At 61.1% G+C, this 19,340-nt stretch overlaps 2 protein-coding genes across 10 annotated transcripts; one reads left to right on the top strand and one right to left on the bottom strand.

Moving 5' to 3' along the window:
* Positions 1 to 2,834: 2,834 nt before the first annotated feature.
* Positions 2,835 to 4,817, top strand: SDCBP2 (syndecan binding protein 2). 4 transcript variants are annotated; one of them, XM_066561372.1, is made up of 8 exons: positions 2,835 to 2,888; positions 3,010 to 3,085; positions 3,321 to 3,424; positions 3,593 to 3,754; positions 4,009 to 4,184; positions 4,253 to 4,424; positions 4,534 to 4,625; positions 4,709 to 4,817. In XM_066561372.1, the coding sequence occupies exons 1-8, from the start codon at positions 2,835 to 2,837 to the stop codon at positions 4,761 to 4,763; spliced, it is 891 nt and encodes a 296-aa protein (XP_066417469.1). In that variant the 3' UTR covers positions 4,764 to 4,817. The 4 variants fall into 4 exon arrangements, with proteins under 4 accessions (XP_066417469.1, XP_066417468.1, XP_066417467.1 ...); XM_066561371.1 differs by having other exon boundaries at positions 3,010 to 3,090; positions 3,290 to 3,424; XM_066561370.1 differs by having other exon boundaries at positions 2,992 to 3,085.
* Positions 4,818 to 5,012: 195 nt separating this feature from the next.
* On the bottom strand, positions 5,013 to 17,947 carry SNPH (syntaphilin). 6 transcript variants are annotated; one of them, XM_066561366.1, is made up of 6 exons: positions 17,816 to 17,947; positions 17,625 to 17,683; positions 10,770 to 11,157; positions 10,130 to 10,330; positions 8,450 to 8,599; positions 5,013 to 7,605 (listed from the first exon to the last, which is right to left on the bottom strand). In XM_066561366.1, the coding sequence occupies exons 3-6, from the start codon at positions 11,072 to 11,074 to the stop codon at positions 6,468 to 6,470; spliced, it is 1,794 nt and encodes a 597-aa protein (XP_066417463.1). In that variant the 5' UTR covers positions 11,075 to 11,157; positions 17,625 to 17,683; positions 17,816 to 17,947; the 3' UTR covers positions 5,013 to 6,467. The 6 variants fall into 6 exon arrangements, with proteins under 6 accessions (XP_066417463.1, XP_066417462.1, XP_066417464.1 ...); XM_066561365.1 differs by having other exon boundaries at positions 11,081 to 11,157; positions 17,816 to 17,870; XM_066561367.1 differs by having other exon boundaries at positions 10,130 to 10,231; positions 11,081 to 11,157; positions 17,816 to 17,870.
* Between the last annotated feature and the right edge of the window lie 1,393 nt (positions 17,948 to 19,340).

Genomic DNA, 19,340 nt, shown 5'->3' with positions numbered 1-19,340 from the left:
GCTGTGTGGGGTGCTCTGAGTGCTGTTCTGGGCTCGTGGGGTGCTGTGCCAGGCTCATGGGGTGCTTTGGGTGCTGTGCCAGAGTCACAGGGTGCAGTGCCAGGCTCATGGGGTGCTTTGGGTGCTGTGCCGGGCTCATGGGGTGCTTTGGGTGCTGTGCCAGCGTCACAGGGTGCTGTGCCAGGCTCATGGGGTGCTTTGGGTGCTGTGCCAGAGTCACAGGGTGCAGTGCCAGGCTCATGGGGTGCTTTGGGTGCTGTGCCAGGGTCGCAGGGTGCAGTACCAGGCTCATGGGGTGCTGAGGGTTGTGCTGCTGTGCCTTAGTGTGAGGCTCAGGTGCTGGGGAGCACAATAGGGTGCCTGGGGCTCCTGTGCTCTGTGGGGAGGTGATGGTGGCCTGCTGGAATTTGCATAATTAATTGCCTCACCATAACCTGTTAAGCATTGCCCTTACAGCCTCATGCCCTTGTGGCTGTGACTCAGCCTGGACTGGAAGCATGAAGGATAGATGGGTGCATGTTCCCATGGTCCTTGCAGCTCCAGGGAAGCCTTTCCTTGCACCTTTCTGGATTTATTTCAGTCGTTTTTGAAAGCTGCACATGGCACATGGGGCACAGCACATCACCTGCTTTGGGTTTTGCTGCTGTAGCTGTGGGTGTTGTGTGTGTAGGACCTGCTCAGGCACCAGTGCCTTGTTCCTCTGCTGACAACCTTTGATCAGTGTGCCACAACTGATAACACAGCCACGATCAATAACACAGCCTGTCCCAGCTGCCAAGCAGAGTTTGTGTGTAATGGGTCCTGGAGGGAGCAGTGGCCCTGGGCAGGAGCAGCTCAGCCATTGGGATGCATCCAGGAGCACCAGTGCCTGCACAGGGCCCTGCAGGAATTAGCACTGCCCTTAACTGTGGCTCAGTTAAGCAGAACAGGAGCGTGGGGGCACCAGCACCCTGCTCTGTCCTTTGCTGTGGCCGTTTCTGGGTGGAAGCTTGAGGCCAGTTTGTGTGAAGCTTGAGGCCAGTGTCTCTTCCTGCAAAGCTTTTTGCTTTAATTATTAACCAGTGCCAGGCAGTGCCATGGCTTCTGGCTGGGGCTAAGCCAGGGCAGGAGGGAGATTGAGGGAAGCCCCCTGGCCTTGGGCCCTCAGCCCCTGCACAGCTCCTGAAGCATCCATGAGTGCAGGTGGGGTGTGAGTCCTTACAGCTGTGGTTTTGTGGGGATGAGGGTTTAGGAAATGAACAGACTCCAGGAAACAATCCTCTCTGTCTGTGTAGGACTCTCTCTGCTTCTGGCACTCAGGCTGTTCTTGTCCTGGGCTGGTCAAGGCAGCTGGGCACCATCCAGCTAAAAATAACAGCAGTAAATAAAACACTTCCTCCTGGCCTGGCACGCTGGAGCGGAGGCACAGGGAGCTGGGACAGGCCTGGCTGTGGCTCCACAGTGGGACTGGCCCCGTGCCAGGGAGCTCTGGGCTGGTGCCACCAGGTCCAGGCCTGCCTGAGTGCCCTCAGCACCCCCTGCCCGGCCTCTGGGCACCCTCAATGCCGACAGCAGAATGTCACTGCTGGAGGGCTGGATCCCCAGGTGACATGGTGATGGCCCACGGCAGCAGGATGCCATGGCCCCCCCATGCTGAGCTTGGCGCTGGCTCAGTTTCTCCACCTGCAGCATGGGACTCCCACAGCTGGCACGTGTCCCAGGTGACGTGGGGATGGGTGTGGGACACGGGATCCCGGTCACGGCCGCGTCAGCCCCACGCGCCAGGGCAGAGAGGTGTCAGCAGGAGGCACCGCCCACACAGGGGATCGCAGAGGGGACCCCCCTCACCCCCCAGCAGGGCCTGGGGAGCCCAGGAAGGACAAAGGGGGGGGGGTGGAGCTGGGGGGCCAAGCCACGTGCTGGGGGTGGCAGGAGAGGTGATGCAGTGGGGCCAGGGGGGCACCATGGGGGGGGTACAGTCCCATCCCTACTCCCCCAGGATGCCCGAACATACAGAAAGCCATCCCTGTCCCTAATCCAATCCCTGTCCCAGCCCTGCAGTGCCACGGCTCTGTGCATTGTTGCCTTCATCTTCCTCTTCCTCTTCCTCACCTGTGCCCTACCTAGCGGGGGTGCAATCAGCTGAGCTTGTCTGGCCCCTCCCAGGGCTGGGCCTGGCTATAAAACCCAGGGGCCAGGCAGAGGGTGTCACAAGGATCTGGGAGCTGTTGGCAGGTGAGTCCAGGGGTGCTAGGGTTGGACTTGGGGGTCTTGTCTGTTGGATGCTGCTGCTATCCCTGGGCTGCAGGTGGGATCTTGCCTGGTTCCCACAGGGCTCAGAGCTGGGTCTGGATTTGGCCCTACACAATGAGTTTTGGATTATGCTTTTTGGGGCACAAGATGCCATAGAGTAGGTTTGGGGGACACAGCCTTGGGCACAACATGAAATGCAGAGGGGGCTGCTGGTGTGTACGAGGGCTGTTCCCATGGGACATCTCACTGCTGTGTCTGGGTAATGCTGGAATGGCCCCACTGGCCAGCTGGACATGGGGACCAGAGGGGTCTGATGAGGGGCAAAGGAGCCATTCCCATGGAAAATCCCCCTCCTCTGTCTGGGTGGTGTTGGGATGGCTCTGTGGGGCAGGTGGACGTGGGGAGCAGGACCTGCCCAGCACACAGCCATCCGTGTCCCAGCCACCAGGAAGTGATGGTGACCCTGGTGACATAGCCTTGAGTCACACTGGAGACACCAGGTGACAGCCCATCTCCGGTACACGGGCTGGGAGGGATGCTTGGAGAGAGGCAGCCCAGTCCTTGAACCACCTCATCCCTGTCCCCAGACAGCAGCAGCAGCGATGGCAACACTCTACCCCTCCCTGGAGGACATGAAGGGCCACCAGGTCCTGCAGGTCAGTGCCAGCTCAGCAGTGTTACAGGGGGTGAGCAGAGCCCCATGGGTCCCTGTGGGGTCTCGCCTCAGAGGGTGCCCAGGGTGGGGGGCACAGCATTGAGCACGCTGTCTCTTGGCAGGCACAGGCAGCAGCTGGGGTGAGGACCCCTGCCACCACAGTGGCCACAGAGAAGCCAAAGCTCACCTCGGGCACTGGTAAGGTGGGACATGATCAGCTCCCCCTGTGCAGGGGCTCTCTGGGTGAGCAATGATGCTCAGTTTTTGGGGGGCTCAGCTGAGATCCCCCCACAACTCAGTGCATGGGTTGGGGATGGGATTTTGGGGTCTCTTTTTGCTGGCCCATTGTCTGAGGGGGCTCCTGGGATGGAGGGGGCATTGGCTGTGGGTTGGGGGCCCCAGGAGCTGAGACCACCCTCGGTATGTCCCTCAGAGCCTCCTGTGCTGTACCCCAACCTGGCCGAGCTGGAGAACTACATGGGGCTGGCACTCTCCAGCGAGGAGATCCAGAAGAACCTGGGCACGGAGGACAGCACCGTAGGTGTCTGGGCTGGCAGCTCCCTGCCCCTCGTGGCTCCCCGTGCCTGAACGGGGCTCCCTCTGCTTTCTCATCCTGCCCGAGAAAGGGATGCAGCACTCCCAAGGGCTGAGGTGCACAGGGCCCTGTGTCCCCCCTGTCCCCACTGACCCGCAGCTCCCCCGCAGGCACTGACCCCCGCCGGGCCCTCCCCAGGCCAGCTGGTGGCTCCCCTGAGCGGGAACAGCGCGGGGCTGCGGCGGGCAGAGATCAAACCGGGCGTGCGGGAGATCCACCTGTGCAAGGACGAGCGGGGCAAGACGGGGCTGCAGCTGAAGAACGTCGACCAGGTGAGGGGCTGGGCTGGCATGGGGCTGTGTCATGGCACAGGACTGTCATGGCATGATGTGACATGGCATAAGCATGACAGTAGAGCGCAGCATGACGTGGCAGCGTTATCACAACACAGCAGCGTGGGGCGTTAAATGTCACAGCGTGCCACAGCACAGCAGGGTGCAGATGGCACGGCATGGCATACCATGGTGCACGGCACGGCCACTGGTGCCTGTGCCAGCCCTGTGCCACCACTCCACTGCGTCCCCAGGGCATCTTCGTGCAGCTGGTGAAGGCCAACTCGCCAGCAGCGCTGGTGGGGCTGCGCTTCGGGGACCAGGTGCTGCAGATCGACGGCAAGAACTGCGCGGGCTGGAGCAGTGACAAGGCACAGCGCGCCCTGAAGAAGGCCAACCCTGAAAAAATCGTCATGGTGGTGAGGGACAGGTGAGTGCCTGGTGGCACCGGTGGGGGTGGCAGTGCCGGTGGCAGCACTGATGGTGCTCCCCCCACAGGCCTTTCCAGCGCACCGTGACCGTGCACAAGGACAGCACCGGCCACGTCGGCATCGTGGTGAAGAAGGGGAAGATTGTGTCGCTGGCCAAGGACAGCTCGGCCGCCCGCAACGGGCTCCTCACCCACCACTGCATCTGCGAGGTGAACGGCCAGAACGTCATCGGCATGAAGGTAGGGCTGTGCCCTGGGGGTGCAGGATGTGGCCAGAGAATCCAGGAGGGAGGGGGATACTGAGCAAAGCTGGGCACCCCATGGACCTCCCCCTCTCTCTCTCCTGCAGGATAAGCAGCTCATGGAGGTGCTGGCAGGGGCTGGGAACGTGGTGACACTGACCATCATCCCCACTGTGATCTATGAGCACATGGTCAAACGGTGAGAACGTGGGGCTGCAGGGACCCCCACACCCCACAGGGACCCCCGGGCTCCCCCCACTGACCTCTCTTCCCTCTGCTCAGGCTCTCATCAGGGCTGGTGAAGTCATCCATGGACCACTCCATCCCTGACCTGTGACACCATTGCTGCTGTTCTGGAGCTGATGCTGGAAGCCCAGGGCCTGCTGAGCGGATCCCACAGCACCTCCAAAGGAGCTATTCTAGCACAAAACTCCTTATCCCATCAGAGTCTGGTGGCTGCTGGGTGGTTCCTCCTCTCCTCAGCAAGGATGGGGCAGATGTCCTGTACCAGGGTCCCACTGTCACCATGTCCCTGCTTGGGCCACCCCCTCAGGGCAGATGCCAAGGGTTGGCTCCAGCCGAAGCAGACACAGACCCAGTGACATTTATTACATCCACCACAGACAGCGAGTACAGGACAGGGGAAACAAGAAGAGGGGGGTTACAGCTTTTTCAGTTCTGTATTTAAAAAATATATTATATAGATTTGTCTTTCAAATATAGTCGTTACATTTATTTCTTGGCAAAGCTTTGGATAGCCTAACAGACGTGTACACAGATCCACAAATACATTGCACGAGAGGCGAATATCCCAGCTCCACTTACATCTGCCCTGGACACTGCTGCTCCCCAGATCCTTCCCCCAGCACCTGGTGCTGTGCTGGTGGCAGAGCTGCTGTCCCCACTGCCCCCCAGCACAGGCAGAGCTGGCAGAAGGGGGATGCAGGGAAGTGTGGGGCACACAGGATGTGGCATGTGCCCCTCTGGGGACCGCTGGACGCCGGCGTGTGGAGCGTCACCGGCTGCCAGGGCACCTGGCCAGTGGCACCCGTGGGTGGGGGAGCGGGACTGGGTCGGGGTTGGGGGGAAACACTGTTAGTTCAAGTCACGAAGAAACCACAGACATTCGTGGGGTGGGGGTGCGGCACGCCCGGGGGAGCCCCAAGTCCCGCGCCCCAACAGCCCCGCTGAGCAATCCTTGCTGTCTTTGTGTTTCAACAACAACAACAAAAAAGGCATTTTTCCGGAGGTCGCCAGCAAAGCGGGGGTTTGGGCGGGCCGGGGCGGCAAAGGGCTTGGCTCTGCCTGCACGGCACTGCCCGCACCCCAGCAAAGGCATCCGAGCTCCAGCAGGTGCTGGGATCACCAGCATCGCGGCGGGCAGAACTGCAGGAGCCCCCGGTCCCGCTGCCCGGCAGCCAGAGTCCCAAGAGCCGGGCTTCAGTCTGTACCCAAAAAAAAGTGAATATAGTGCAAAGCAAAGGGAGGGAGAGCCCACGGCTTCCTCGGAGGGCTCCGTGCGTGATCTGCAGCCCAGTTCCATCCCAGTGTGGAGAGGCATCTCCTAGGGAATGGGGGGCTGGCCCGATCCGCTCCGGAGCTGATCCCTGTGTGTGGTCAGGAACCCCCCATCCCCCTGCCCACAGACAGACACCGCACCTGGAGCCAGGAGCCGCTGCATCCCCAGCGCTCCACGCTGCCAGCGGCTCCTCGCCATCACCCGCCCGTGGCACGGCTGGCCCCGGGGATAACCCGGCGACAAACAAAAAGCAAGTGCGATGGAGGGAGAGCCCCCCTGGCGGGTGCAGCCCCACGGCGCCCCGCAGCCAGAGGCACAGGCAGGGGTGTCCATCGGCGGGGGCTGACGCTGGGTGCCCCTCTTCCAACAACGGTTCTTTCCCTCCTCCAGGAGCTGGGGGGGGAGGCAGCACACCTCGATGCACCCACAGACCCCTCGGCCCCTTCCCACCCGCCAGTGCCACGCCGGGGCTTTACAATCAGCAGTCGGGTCCGTGGGGGCGGGTGGAGGGCGCCGGAGGGGTCAGGGCTGGGCAGCGCCTCCGGGGCCGGGGCTGGCGACGGGGCGACAGCCCATCCTGCGGATGGAGTGCAGGGCGACGGTGCAGCAGCCCCGCAGCAGCGAGCTGATGTTGTAGATGGGCTGGCCCTGCCGCCGCTGCGAGCGGCACAGCCAGGCCACCGTGGGCACCGCCGGCACCACCACCGCCAGCAGATCCACGATGAAGTGGCGGCTCCAGTAGCTCTTGGAAGGGTTGGTCTCGCAGCCGGTCACCTCCATCAGCTCCTCCTCCGCCACGCAGGCGATGGCCACCGAGGGGCTGGCGCTGGGGGGCTGCCGCACCGCCGGGTTGCAGGGGACACCCCCCTCGGCACTGGCAGCCGCCGTCGCGGCGTCGGGCTCGGCCACCATCAGGTCCGTGGTCCCGGTGGGGTTGGCGAGCTCGGGGACGGGCATCGTGTCTTCCATTTCAGAGACCCAGGCGGAGGTGGGGCTGCCCAAGCTGCAAGCCTGGGACTTCATCACCTTCTCTAGGATGGTGTCCAGGTCGGGCTGGCAGGGCACGAAGTCCGTCTGGATGGCCCGCTCCTGCATGCAGCTGGCCTGCACCCCTGCCTCCACGCTGCTCCGCAGTCCCAGCACCTTCTCGTAGGTGTTGCTGGGGGGCAGGCGGGTGCCGGGCTCGCCCCCCACCTCCAGCGGGTCCGTGTGGCCCGGAGCCTCCTCCATCCCCACGAAGCCACTGTCGGCACCCTCGTCCAGCGAGATGGTCTGCGAGCCGCCCACGTTGCGGTCCCCGGCTCCCTGGTCGCTCAGCTTGGTGTAGGTGGAGCTGCGGGTGAGGGATCGCGCCGGGGACCCCCCGGCCGACTCGCCGGCGCCCTCCTCCTTCAGCGCCCCGTTCTGTGCCACCTCCATGCTGTGCAGCAGCGTCTCCAGCTTCTTGTTCTGGATGTTAATGTCCACAAAATACTTCTGGAGGCCTTTGTCCTTCTCCAGTAGGTTGTTCTTCACTGTGTCGATGACCTGCTTCAGCTGCTTGATCTCCTTGCGAGCCTCTTTGAGCGCCAGCTGGGCCTCCACGCGGTGGCACTCCTCCTCGATCCAGTCCTCCTGCATCCGTGACAGCTGCGTCTTCAGGTCCTCGATCTCAGCATCCCTGCGGAGACGGGAGGGCACCACCGCGGCGCTGAGGGGGCTGCGGGGACAGCCCTGCCCTCTGTGCCCAGCGCTGGGCTGCAACCAGATCACCCAGTGACACTCCCAACTGGGAACAAGGGATGGATCCAGTGGTTTAGGGACCCTCAGGAGTGATGCTTAGGGACCCTCAGGAGTGACACATTTAGGGATCCCAAGGATGGATGCTTAGGGACCCTTAGGAGTGATACTCAGGGACCCCAAGGATGGATGCTTAGGGACCCTCAGGAATGATACTCAGGGACTTTTATGATTTATGCTCGGGAACCCTCAGGACTGATGCTCAGGGCCCCCTGGCAGCACTGTTTGGAGCAGTGGGAGCTCAGGGATCCCTGCAAGTGATGCTCAGCCTTCTCCCTGAGAGGCTGCAGTGCCCAGGTCCCCTGAGGGCTGCGTGGGGGTGGGCAGGTGCCCCGGGCAGGCGCGTGGCAGCTGGCACGGCAGCGGGGCCGTGCCTAAGCCTGAGAGGAGCAGATGGGGATTAGCCACCCTCTGACGCTGAAATTCAGCAAAAGCATGGCAGGGACTTAGGATGAGGGGAGAAGGCAGCCACTGCAGGTGGGACATGGGGCTCCCACATCTGCAGCTCCCAGGTGGGACAGGAAGCAGTGCCAGATCCCACATGCCAGCAGTGCCAGATCCCAGGTGCCAGCAATGCTGTGGTACAGCTGTGCCCTTGGTCCCTGGGCACGAGCACGAGGACAAGGTGCCATGCTGGGAACTGAGAACCTAGAAGGAGCAGTCCCAGACAGGAGCTTCCACAGTGGGTGGCAATGGCTGGTGCTGGCACCCTTCCCACGGCTCACCTGTCCTGCAGCCGCTCCTGTGTGTCCTTCAGGCGAGCCTTCAGGTGCCGGATGCAGACCTCCTTCTGCTGCAGGGGCGTCAGGTACTGCTCCGGCGTCGGGGGCTTTATCCCATGGTTGTCACTGCACAGGTTGTACTTGGACGAGCGCCTGCAGGGACACAGATGTCACCCACTGCCAGTGCCAGGGTCAGCACAGGCTTGACCCAGGTGTTCTAAGGCCTGCTCTTGGGGTGCAGCCCCATAATACACCCCAAAGGAGCTCTGAGAGAGGGAGGGACAGGGTGGGTGCATGAGGGTGCTGTGCCCTGGTGAGAGGGGCAGGGTGGGTGTCTTGTGTGCTGTGCCTCTGGCAGGACAGACTGGGTGGGTGTCTTCAGTGCTGTGCTGTGCCCTGGCAGGAGGGTGGGTGCAGCTCCTGGACACACCAGTGCTGCTGTCAGGTGCTGAGTGCTCTGTGGTGCTGGGGACTTCGCTGGGCCATGAGCAAAACCAGGGCCACCAAGGTCTCTGTGTGCCCAGAGAGACCTTCCTGTAAACAACTGATGTGGATGGAGACCCCAGGGTGGGATGGGCCCCACCAGAGATGGAGGCACAAGATGGGGAATGGAAAGGTTTGGGATGGAGTCGGTCTGGAGATAGTGGCTGTCCTGCCCATGGGGAGCAAGCCAGGAAATCCAGCATCTGCTCTGGGCTGGGCCAGCAGCAGTCTGGACCCTCCTTATGCCACCATTGGCACTGGGGGAGATGAAGTGACATCTCTGGGCCAAAGCCTGGGACAGTGCAGAGAACAGGGGCTGGCCAGGGCTCCATGGCCAAGCTGGGAGGCACGTGGAGAGGTGGGAGCTGCATGAGTGGCTCTGGCATGGCAGTGGGGGGACCAAACTCCCTATGAATGGAAAGGAGGCGTCCCAAAGCACCCCTGCATGATGTCCATCAGCCCAGCAGCCTTTAGCCATGTCCAGAAGCATTGTGTGAGAAGCATCCATGCCTTGGAATGCCCCATGGCAGCGGGAGGGCCACTGCCCCTGGCTGCAGCACGCATGGGACCTGCTCACCATGTCACACTCGGGCCCCTCAGATCCTCCCAGAATGATTCCACCTCTGGGAGCTGGCAGGGGGCAGGCAGGTGATGAGCAGGGCACCACGGGCTGCTGTGCCTGCAGGGCTGGGGCTGGTGCTCAGTGCTGGCTGCTTGTGCCCCGAACACACCCGGAGCTCCCTGCTGAGAAGCCAGGGGGCCACCAGCTCTTGCCAAACCTTTGCCGGGCAACACAAGGGGATGGAAGCGAAGCTCTTGCCCTCGTGCCTTTAGCCTGGAAGGATCCGGGTGCTCCTTGGAAGGTGGGAGTGGCGGGAGGGAGCGTGCAGCGTGCAAGCCACAGCCACAGCAGGACGGAGGGAAGAGGACGGGGGATCCCTGGGTGGCAGGCGGGGGGACAGGGAGGGAGACGACACAACAACGGCGGCGGAGAGGTTTGGAGGAGGAGGGTGGTGAGGGTCTGTGGAGACACCAGCAGCTCCGGCAGCTCCGGCTCCCCCGGCCACCAAGCGCACAGCCTCGCTGCAGCGGCCCCTGCGCTCCTGTCCCCGCTGGCACCGGCACCGGCAGCACGGGGGGACTGCTCCCCCTGCCCGGGGGCACCCAGCAGCCACCCTGGGGCCACGGGCGATGGGTTACCTTGGGGTGGGGCTGCTGTCGCTGCCCTTGCAGGAGCCAGAATTGCTGCTGCTGCTCAGCGAGGAGGTGCCGTAGGTGTCCCTCCCGGGGGGCGAGGGGCGCCTGGAGGCAGGGAGAAGAGGCTGTGTCTCAGGCCGAGTGGCTGAGGGCGCTGAAGACTTAAAGAAGGAGGCAAAGCCACTCCGTCCATAAACCCCGCGACTGCCAACCACCACACCGAGAACACACAAGACAAAAGGACAAAACAAACAGCAGGGATCAAAATCGCACGGACATGGCGACGGGCACAAAGGCAGGGCTGGGGGGGATGTCCTCCACCCACTCCCCCTTCCCTGGCCTGGCAGCCCATGGATGCTGGCACAGCATCCTCGCACCCTGAGGATCTTGGGAGCCCCTGGGATCCCCTTGGAAGCCCCATAAGAGTCCCCTGGGAGCAGGTCCCAGCATAGCTCCAGCCACACTTGCCAGAGCATCACCTAGACGTGGGCAGCTCTGCCTGCTCTCCCTGCCCACGCTGAGCCTGCACCTCCATAAGGGCAGTCCAGGTCATGGAGACATTGGCAGGGGAACAAAAGCTTTTTCCCTCTTTTTCTCTCTTTACCACTCAGCTCAAGGAGACATTTTCCAAGGGCTAACATACCTCCCAGTTTCATTGCCCCAACCCAGTGCTCTCCACCACTGCCTGCCTTCGCCTGGACGGACGGAGGGGTCGGTCCTGGCTGTGGCACAGACGGACAGAGGGACAGGGCGTGCAGCACTCGGGGAGCTGCATGCACGGACAGGGAAGTGCTGTGCAGCGGGCAGTGCCATGCAAACCCCCGAAAGCTGGGTTGGGGGCTGGTGCTGCGAAGTGGCAGCTGGTGGTGGAGGTGTGGGGATCGTGGGGAGCGTCTCATCCCGGCTGCAGGCGCTGGAGTCCAGTCCCGAGGCCAGAGGCTGAAGCATATTCACCTTCGTGATCCCGTGGACGCGCGTCTGCTCCCCGGCACGGACATGGCCACAGTGCCACGGCTCCTGGGCACAGGGAACTGCAGGCAAAGGCAACAGAGAGAGCAGGTGAAGGCAGGAAAGTGGCCCTGATGAGATGGGGCCCCTGTGGGGTGAGCCCTGGCACCAGGGCATCAGTACAGTCCCCAGGGCCACCAGTACAGGGACACGTGAGGACAGCATGCCCTGAACATCAGGGCTGGGCTTCCCACTTGTCTCCCGTAGCCCAGAAATGCCAGAATGCTGCATGCCTGTGGTCCCACCGGGATCCTGTGGGCACAGGGCAAGGGTGTTCTTAATTTAAAAGGCAGATCAGAAGCAGAGCAGAAGCCTGCCCATGGTCTGGAGCCCCTTTCCCATCATGGGACAAACTTCCCCCTGCTCCCAGATCCCCATCCCTGTCAGGAAGCGGGGCAATGCCACAGGGACACAGAGTGCCTGCAGTGGGGGCATTACTGGGGGCAGAGATGGTACCAGGGCTCTGACCCAGCCATGGAGCTCCCCGGGCAGGCAGCTCTCCCTGCAGTGGGCTGGGTGCCTGCTTTTCCTTAATTAAGTGCAAATCCCCCATTCAGCAGTGAAATCAGGTGAGGAAGAACAGATCCCTGCATGATGAGGCAGCAGCTGCTAATCCCTAGGGAAACACAGAGCCTCCTTTCCTGTAAATAAATAGGCCAGATCCAGAGGCTTGCAGCACCTCGGGCACACGCAGGACGTGAGGGAATGAGGGAAGCATCTGCTCAGCACCCACATCCTGCTGAGCACCCCATGGCACTGCTGGGATTCCCACTGTGCTCCCAGACTGCCAGAGACTGATGGGGATGGGGGCAGCACGGGGGCCCCCCCAGACTTATTCCCAATGCCAGCATTTATCTCAGATTTTGGCAGAGCAGTGCAGGAGATGGGACCTGCCAACAGACAATCGATGGGTGACAGGAAACACTCCATGCTGCTGGCCCTGCTCCAGGGGAGTGTGAGGGGTGGGACAACAGGGGAGGCAGCACAGGAAGGGGGGCACATCCAGCTCACCCTAGTGCAGCCTTCCACATCTGCAACCCCAGGTGATTTTTCTGTTTTTTTCCAGGATACCTCAAGACCCACCCTGGCCAGCTCAGGTCCCTCCTCTGTCCAGGATTTGCTGCTCCCTGATCCCCAAACGAGGGCACCAAAAATCCCAGAGCACTGGTGCTGTGAAGTCCCAAGTCCCAGCAGGCACAGTGCCCCATGCAGAGGGGTGCCAGCACCCCTGGGACACTGCAAGAAGGATTTGGGGATCCTGCTGCTCCCACCTGGGATGGATATGCCTGGAGATGACCTGGGCTGGGAAAGGCAGTGTTCTGTCCTGCTGGATCACTGCTCCCAAGTGGGCAGCAAGCTCTGCTACTGCAGCAGCGTGAATCAGCATCCACCAAGAGCTGTGCATGGCCTCAGGCTGGCAGGAGCATCCTCCAGGATTCTCTGTCACCCTCCAGCAGCACAGCTCTCCAGCAGGGATTTAGGGAGATTTGAGAGGGTTGATTCCTCACCCTCTCCCTGCAGTCCAGTGGTATCTGGTATAATCCCAGGGGTGCCCATCATCAGCTCAGCTGGACCTGGATCTTCCCCACTCATGTCAAGGTCACCCTCATGGCACACTGCTCTGTGCAGGGGTCCCTCTGTGCCCCACTGACATCAGCAAGTGCCAGCACTGCAGATGGCACATGTGTGACCAGCAAATGGGGCTCCTGAGAGCACCCCACACCACACCCCAGGCACCTGCTGCCAGCACAACAGCCTGGAATGGCTCTGTGGGGACACCTGGATTTGGCCTCATGTCTGAGGACCTCATTTCCTCCTCTTCCCACTGCTGCAGACTTGCCTGGTGCCCACACCAAGGCTTGATGCCTCCCACAGCACCCAGGTTGTCTGGAATTTAATCTGTGATAATAAATTGTCATTATTCCCAAAGGATCAATGGGCCACTTCACCACTTCAGTCTCCCCAGGAGCCTTACTGTGCCCAGAGGCTGCCCAGGACAGGCAGGGTGGGCAGATTCAGCACCAAAGCTGAACACACACCTTCCCATCTGGTATGTGGCTACTATAGGCAGAGGAAATTACAGATCTGCACTCAGAATAACCCCCTCAGATGGACCAGGATGAGTAGTTGCAGCACCAATGCAGCCCCACCAGGAAAGCAAGGGTAAATCCAGGATTAACCCTGGTCTTGGGTGGCATCCCTGCCCATAGCAGGGGGTTAAAAAGACAGAATGGTTTGGGTTGGAAGGGACCCGAAGGATCATCTCATTCCAACCCTCTGCCATGGGCAGGGAAATCTTCCACTATCCCAGGATGCCCCAAGCCCTGTCAACCTGGCCTTGAACATTTCCAAGGGTGGGGCATCCACTGCTTCTCTGGGCAACCTGTGCCAGGGCCTCACCACCCTCACAAGGAATAATTTTTTCCAAATATCCCATCTGACTGCCCTCTAGCAGTGGGAAGCCATTCCCTTGTCCTGCCACTCCATGTCCTTGTCCAAAGTCTCTTTGCAGTTCTCTTGGAACCCCTTTAGGCAGTGGAAGAGGCTCTTAAGGTCTCATCAGAGCTCCACCAGCTCTCCCAGCCTGTCTCCACAGCAGGGGTGGTCAGGGCAATTCATGGACCAAGACCAAGGTGACTTGGGGGCACTGGATTGTCTCCATTCTGGGGGAGCAGTAGGGCCCTGCTCAGCACAGCACCCCTGTGTCTGCCCTTCCTGCCTGGGAATGCCAGCATGGGCCAGGGTCCAACACTCCAGCTTACACCAAACCCAGAGGCTGTCCTGCAAACCACCTGCCTGTGCTCCAGCACCCTGCAAATCCCCTAAAATGCAGCTTGAGGGCTGGGCAGGGTGGGCACTGCCCACTGCAAAGACCAGTGTGCTGCTGGTGCTGCTGACAGCAACACTCCCTGTGAGGCTCCAGGACGTGTGGAGCAGAAGGGCAGAGCTTTTACAAACAACAGCACAAACCAGGGTTTGTTCCATGCAGTGGAATCAGCCTGGAGAATTCCTGATAAGTAAAAGCAATGGGCCTTGATAAGGAAACAGCTGGAGCTACAGCATGAGAAAGAGGATCCCCCACAGAGGGCTGGGATGCAGAATCAGGACAAGTCCCCCACACTGCAACTGTCCTGGGGGGGTGACACTCATCTTCTGGTGGGTCCCCAGCTCCTGCTGAGCTACTGATCACACTGTGACAGTGATGGATGGCAGAGCAGGCACAGAGTGGGGGCTCACCCTGGTGCCCCACAGGAAGATTTCCCCAGGCTCAGCTGGAACACTGCCCCACAGAGATGCTTCTTTGCCCCAAATCCTGACACTTCCCCACTCCTTGCTGGATCCCCTGGCTGTGCCAGTGATGGACAAACCAGGCTGGGCAGGTATGGCCCTTCCTAGATGCTTCTCACATGGGAAACAGGGACACAAGACCCCTGGAGAGACCCTCATCACTGGCTCAGTGAAGCCTCTGATGGTTCCTCAGCTTGTTCCTCTGAGGGTTTCATGGCTGCAGGCTCAAGAGTTTGCTCCCATCAGCCCCCAAAGCTCAGCTTCTGTGGGATTCAGAGGGATCCAGCTGCTGCCAGCTCACCCCATGCCCACAGGGAACAGAGAGGTGTGACAGCCTGCAGCTCACTGCCAGTGTCAACCCTCAGCACAACACTGCTGTGCCAGCAGCTGCCACATTTCCCTGGATTTCTCGCTCACTGCTTCCTTTGTCGAGGCTCCCATCATGCTGCCTGCTGCTGGATTCCTGTGTTTCCCTTGGCACATCCTGTGTGAGGAATCTTTTGCAATGGTGGCACTGAGCCCGAGCGTCTGAGAGCAGCTTCACCCACTGCAGAGACCTGGGAGAGAACCGTGGTGTCCCCATGGGTCCCCTGGGACATCTTCAGCCTCCCAGGATGAGCAAGATTAAAAGCAGAGGGAACATGGAGAGGGAAACCACAGCTTTGTTTTTCCAGGGGACAAAAAGGGCTCCCAAGCACCCACCCTGCCTTCCTGACACCGGCTCTGCTTTTCTACGCTCTAAAAATAAGCAAAGTGCTGGATGTGGCCAACAAGAAGCAGGTGATGTGGGGCAGAGCCCTTGCTCCTGGACAGTGGCAATGCCAGGGCTGCTTGCACTGGAAAAGGGACTGGGATACAGATGGGTTGCAATGGGCAAGAGCAGGATCCAGCAGCCAGGGCTGGCAGAAGTCCTGGTGCAGGAGGGGGTCAGCACTGGGGCCACCACCTGGGCAGCTGGGGGCAAACATCCATGACTGTGTCCTCTTCCTGCCATGGGGGATTTTTGGGATACAGGGATTGCTTTGCTTTTGCTCCAAGAAGATTACAAGGATGTGGCAATATCTCCAGAGGCTGGGAGCCTCTGCTCTGGTGTAGATGGGTTCATCCCAAAACTTCACCTGGGTCCCAGGCAGAGGGAGATCATGGAATCACAGACCCATTTAGGTAGGAAAATACCTTTAATACCTTCAAATCCAACTGCTAACCCAGCACTGCCCAAGCCACTGCTAAATCCAGCTCAGAGCAGAGACAAACCCCATGGGGTGTTTATGCAACAGCACCAGAAAAATCAATGTTGCTAAGAGTGGCTGTATCCCATTCCAAAAGGCAGGAGCATCTCCTTTTATTCTCCTGTTTGTTGTAAAATGCTGACTCGACATCCAGAGATTACAGGAAAACAGACACCATTTGGAAAGCTCGGGTTATGCAGCTCATCACTTTTCCAGCTGACCTGGCTGCAACTCCAAATGGGGAGGTGGCAATTCCCAGCTCTCATTAGCTAAAATAAGGTGCTTGACCAGAGGGCAAAGGCTGGGCTCTCCCTGGGGACTCTGGAGCCAAAGGGAAATGGGAAAAGAGCTCCATGGCAAGTGCTGTAGCAGCACGAGAGCAGGAGTGGGACACCAGGATGCAGACCCCGTGCTCTCACCCCAGGCCAGGAAGGTCAGCAGGATGGGATGGAGGTGACATCCCACCGCACAGCCCATCCTGCAGAGGTGCTCTGGCAGGAGCCGAGCCGAGCTGTGTGAAGCACAAGGAACAGCCCACTCCTTTGAGGTACAAAGGCAAAAACCTGGAAGACAAACCCAGCTTCCAGTGCAACAGCTCCGCCTCCCCTCCGAGCCTCGGCGGAAGCAGGTCTCCCCTAACCACCATCCATCCACCTTGAGCGAGGGCTGGGAATGACGGCGGTGCCGGGGGATTAGCCCTGCTCTCCACACGGCTGGAATGGCCTACTTTAACCACACACCACATCTCCTGCCTGCCGCAGCACCTCTGAGATGGGAGCACGGGCACTGCCCCTCTGACCCCCACCCTGGGACCCCCCAGACACCAGGATTTGCATCTTCTGGCACACGGTCATAGCACAACGTGCCTGTTGCCCAGAAAGGGTGGGAACACGGATTTTATAAGCAGAACAGGCACCCAGCAGTGGGTTCTGTGTGACAGCCACAGCTCTGACCTTGTGGGGAGGAGAGAACAGAACACCCGGCTCACCAACCCGCTGGGGTGTTCCTGTGTCCCTTGGAGATGGAGCATGAAGCCATTAAATAATAAAATGTCAACTGCAGAGCAGCCCCAGCTCCTGCAACACGCCATGGTGCCGGAGACACTTAGGGATGCTGCACAAGCAGCAGACATGGGGTTGGTGCTTGAAGGGAGAGTCTGGTGCATGAGATGTGGGTTTGGGGTGTGCAGGGATGGTCTGGTGCACGTGATGTGGGTCTGGTCCATGTGACATGGGGTTGGTGGATGCAGGGAGGGTCTGGTACATGAGATGTGGGTCTGGGGTGTGCAGTGAGGGTCTGGTGCTTGCAGGGAGGGTCTGATGCGTGTGACAAGGAGCTGGTGCAATGAGATGTGGGTCTGGTGTGAGATGTGGGTCTGGGGTGTGCAGTGAGGGACTGGGGCATGCAGGGAGGGTCTGGTGCAGGTAATGTGGGTCTGGGGTGTGCAGGAAGGGTCTGGTGCACGTGAAGTGGGTCAGGTGCATGAGATGTGGGTCTGGCGAGCGCAGTGCAGGTTTGGTGAGTGCAACGCATGGCTGGTGCTGCTGTGTGGGTCTAGTGCATGTCACACCGCTCCAGGGCTGTGCAGCAGGACCGGTGGGTGTGGTGGGGGTCCAGGTGGGTTTGCAGTGCGGGTCAGGGTACATAAGAGATGGGTCTGGCAAGTCAGACATGGGCGCAGTGCGTGCCTCGGGGGTCCAGCGCACGCCGTGGGCTCTGGTGCAGCAGCACGGCTCTGCTGTGTGCCGCGGGGGTCTGGCACACGCAATGCGGGTGTGCTGCGGGCCCGATGCGTGACCCGCCCGAGCACCCTGTGCCCCGGGAACCCCCCCCGCTCCCGCCCCCCGATGCGGAGCGGCGCTGGCAGACCCGGTTGCGCCCCCCGCCTCCCCCCAGCCCGGACTGCAGCCAGAAAGGGATGAGTCACGGCGGCCCCGCACCGCGCCCCCCGCACCGCGCCCCGCACCGCTCACCTGCGCGGGGCCCCGCCGATGTCGGGGGCGGCAGCGCCGGGGTGGGGGGGCTCAGCGACCTGCCGGGGAAGGGAGAGAGCGGACGGTGAGCGGCGGCGGCGGCGCGGGGCCCGGTGGGGTGCCCGGTGCGGTGCCCGGTGCGGTGCCCCCCGCCCCACCCCGCGCCCCGCGTCCTCCCCCGCCTCCATCACCTGCGCCGGCCTCCATGGGTGCGGCGGGGCGGCCGGGAGCGCTGGAGGGATGAGGGAGGGATGAGGGAGGGATGGAGGAGGGAGGGATGGCGAAGGGAGGGAGGGAAGGATGGATGGAAAAGGGAGGGAGGGAGGGATGAGCCGTGCAGCTGCGTAATTTGCTCCCTCCTCTGCGATCTTAAAGCGACGGCGCCGCGGGTGCCTCCCCCCGCCCTCCCCCCCCCGCCGGGTTTCCCCCCGTTTCTATGGCAACTCCCCTCTGCCGGAGCGGCGCAGCCACCTCAAAACAAGAAACCAGCCGGGTTTTGGGGTCCCTCCCTGTCTGCGAAACCCCGCGGGCCGGGTGTGCCCTGTGCCCGGTGGCCTTGGGCTCCTCGCCCCGCGTAACCCCGGAGGAGGAGGAGGAGGAAGGGAAAGGGTGGGAGCCGGGGCGGCCCCGCGCTGCAACCAGCCAGCCGGCCCTTGGCGTCCCCCCAGTGTTGTAGTTTTCATTTTAAGCAGTACAGCTCCGAGGAGATCCCTACCTCTAATTAGTGACGCAGTTTCATACAGTAAAGTCATTAAAAAACCGGAATTCTGTGCCCCATTTCAATCCCTCTGGGTCGGCCCTAATCGCCGGGGCTGGGGTGGAGAAGCAGCAGCAGCCACCCCGAGCTGCTCTCCCAGGCTGTGGCTGGCGTCCGGGAGGCTTTGGGAGATGAGGCTGACGGCTGGCACGGCACGGCACGGCACGTCCCGTTCTCCAGCACAGCCCGGTTACTCATGGCACTTCCCACAGCTTCCTGCTGTAACTGTCAAGATCAACCTTCCCAAATTATTTGCGGAGGAAACGTCTCGGGAGCCCCCGCGCCGCATCCCGCAGCCTGCGCGGGGAGCAGCAGGGCACCGGCTCCTGGGCAGCTCCGTGCCCGCGGCCAGGAGCGCCCAGGGTCGGCTGCGGACACCCCCGTGGGGACCAGGAGCGTCAGAGATGCACATGTGCCTGTGCTATAAACATCCAGCCTGGGTAGATCCACATACGCATTTATGGAGGGAAATGTTAATGCGGGAAATATTCACAGCCAGAGTAGAACCTGCGCCCAGTTTGGGTCTGGACCCCGGGCCCATTGTGCTTCCCAGACATTCCCAGCTCCCTTTGTCACGCCCCCATGGTTATTCCAGAGTTTTGACAAACCTGTTTGGTAAATACATGTCAGTCTTTCTTCCAGCACTATTTCCTGCATGATTTGTATCTCATTTATCCCAGCACACAGACTGTTTTCAGTGTGTATATATATCCCCTGCCTCCCATTTATTCCTGCCCGCCTCCAGCTGCCTTTTGTTTCCCTCTTTCCCGGTGAATCCAACGCACAGCCTCTCTCCTTGAAAGGAAAATTAATGAGTTATCACAGCTGCTGCCACTGGAGCAGCTCTGACCATGTGGCACAGGCAGCAGCTCTGCTGTGAGATGCAGAGTCATTCCTGATGGCTTTTGGGAAAGAAAAATGGTTTCTCCTTCCCTCTGCAGTCTGCAGTGCTTGGTCTC

The sequence above is a fragment of the Molothrus aeneus genome, chromosome 17 (assembly GCF_037042795.1).
Source record: "Molothrus aeneus isolate 106 chromosome 17, BPBGC_Maene_1.0, whole genome shotgun sequence".
NCBI classification, from domain to species: Eukaryota; Metazoa; Chordata; class Aves; order Passeriformes; family Icteridae; genus Molothrus; species Molothrus aeneus.
The sequence above is the reverse complement of the archived record's forward strand: the minus strand, read 5'-3'. Positions and strand labels throughout refer to the sequence as shown.

Bases quoted from the DNA above. Each gene is read 5' to 3' on its own strand.
- SNPH (XM_066561366.1), bottom strand. From the start codon at position 11,074: ATGCTTCAGCCTCTGGCCTCGGGACTGGACTCCAGCGCCTGCAGCCGG. The intron at 8,600-10,129 runs GTAACCCATCGC...GTGTCCCTGCAG, and splicing joins GACAGCAGCCCCACCCCAAG to GCGCTCGTCCAAGTACAACC. The intron at 7,606-8,449 runs GTGAGCCGTGGG...CCGTCTCCGCAG, and splicing joins CAGGAGCGGCTGCAGGACAG to GGATGCTGAGATCGAGGACC.
- SDCBP2 (XM_066561371.1), top strand. From the start codon at position 2,835: ATGGCAACACTCTACCCCTCCCTGGAGGACATGAAGGGCCACCAGGTC. The intron at 2,889-3,009 runs GTCAGTGCCAGC...GTCTCTTGGCAG, and splicing joins AGGGCCACCAGGTCCTGCAG to GCACAGGCAGCAGCTGGGGT. The intron at 4,425-4,533 runs GTAGGGCTGTGC...TCTCTCCTGCAG, and splicing joins AGAACGTCATCGGCATGAAG to GATAAGCAGCTCATGGAGGT.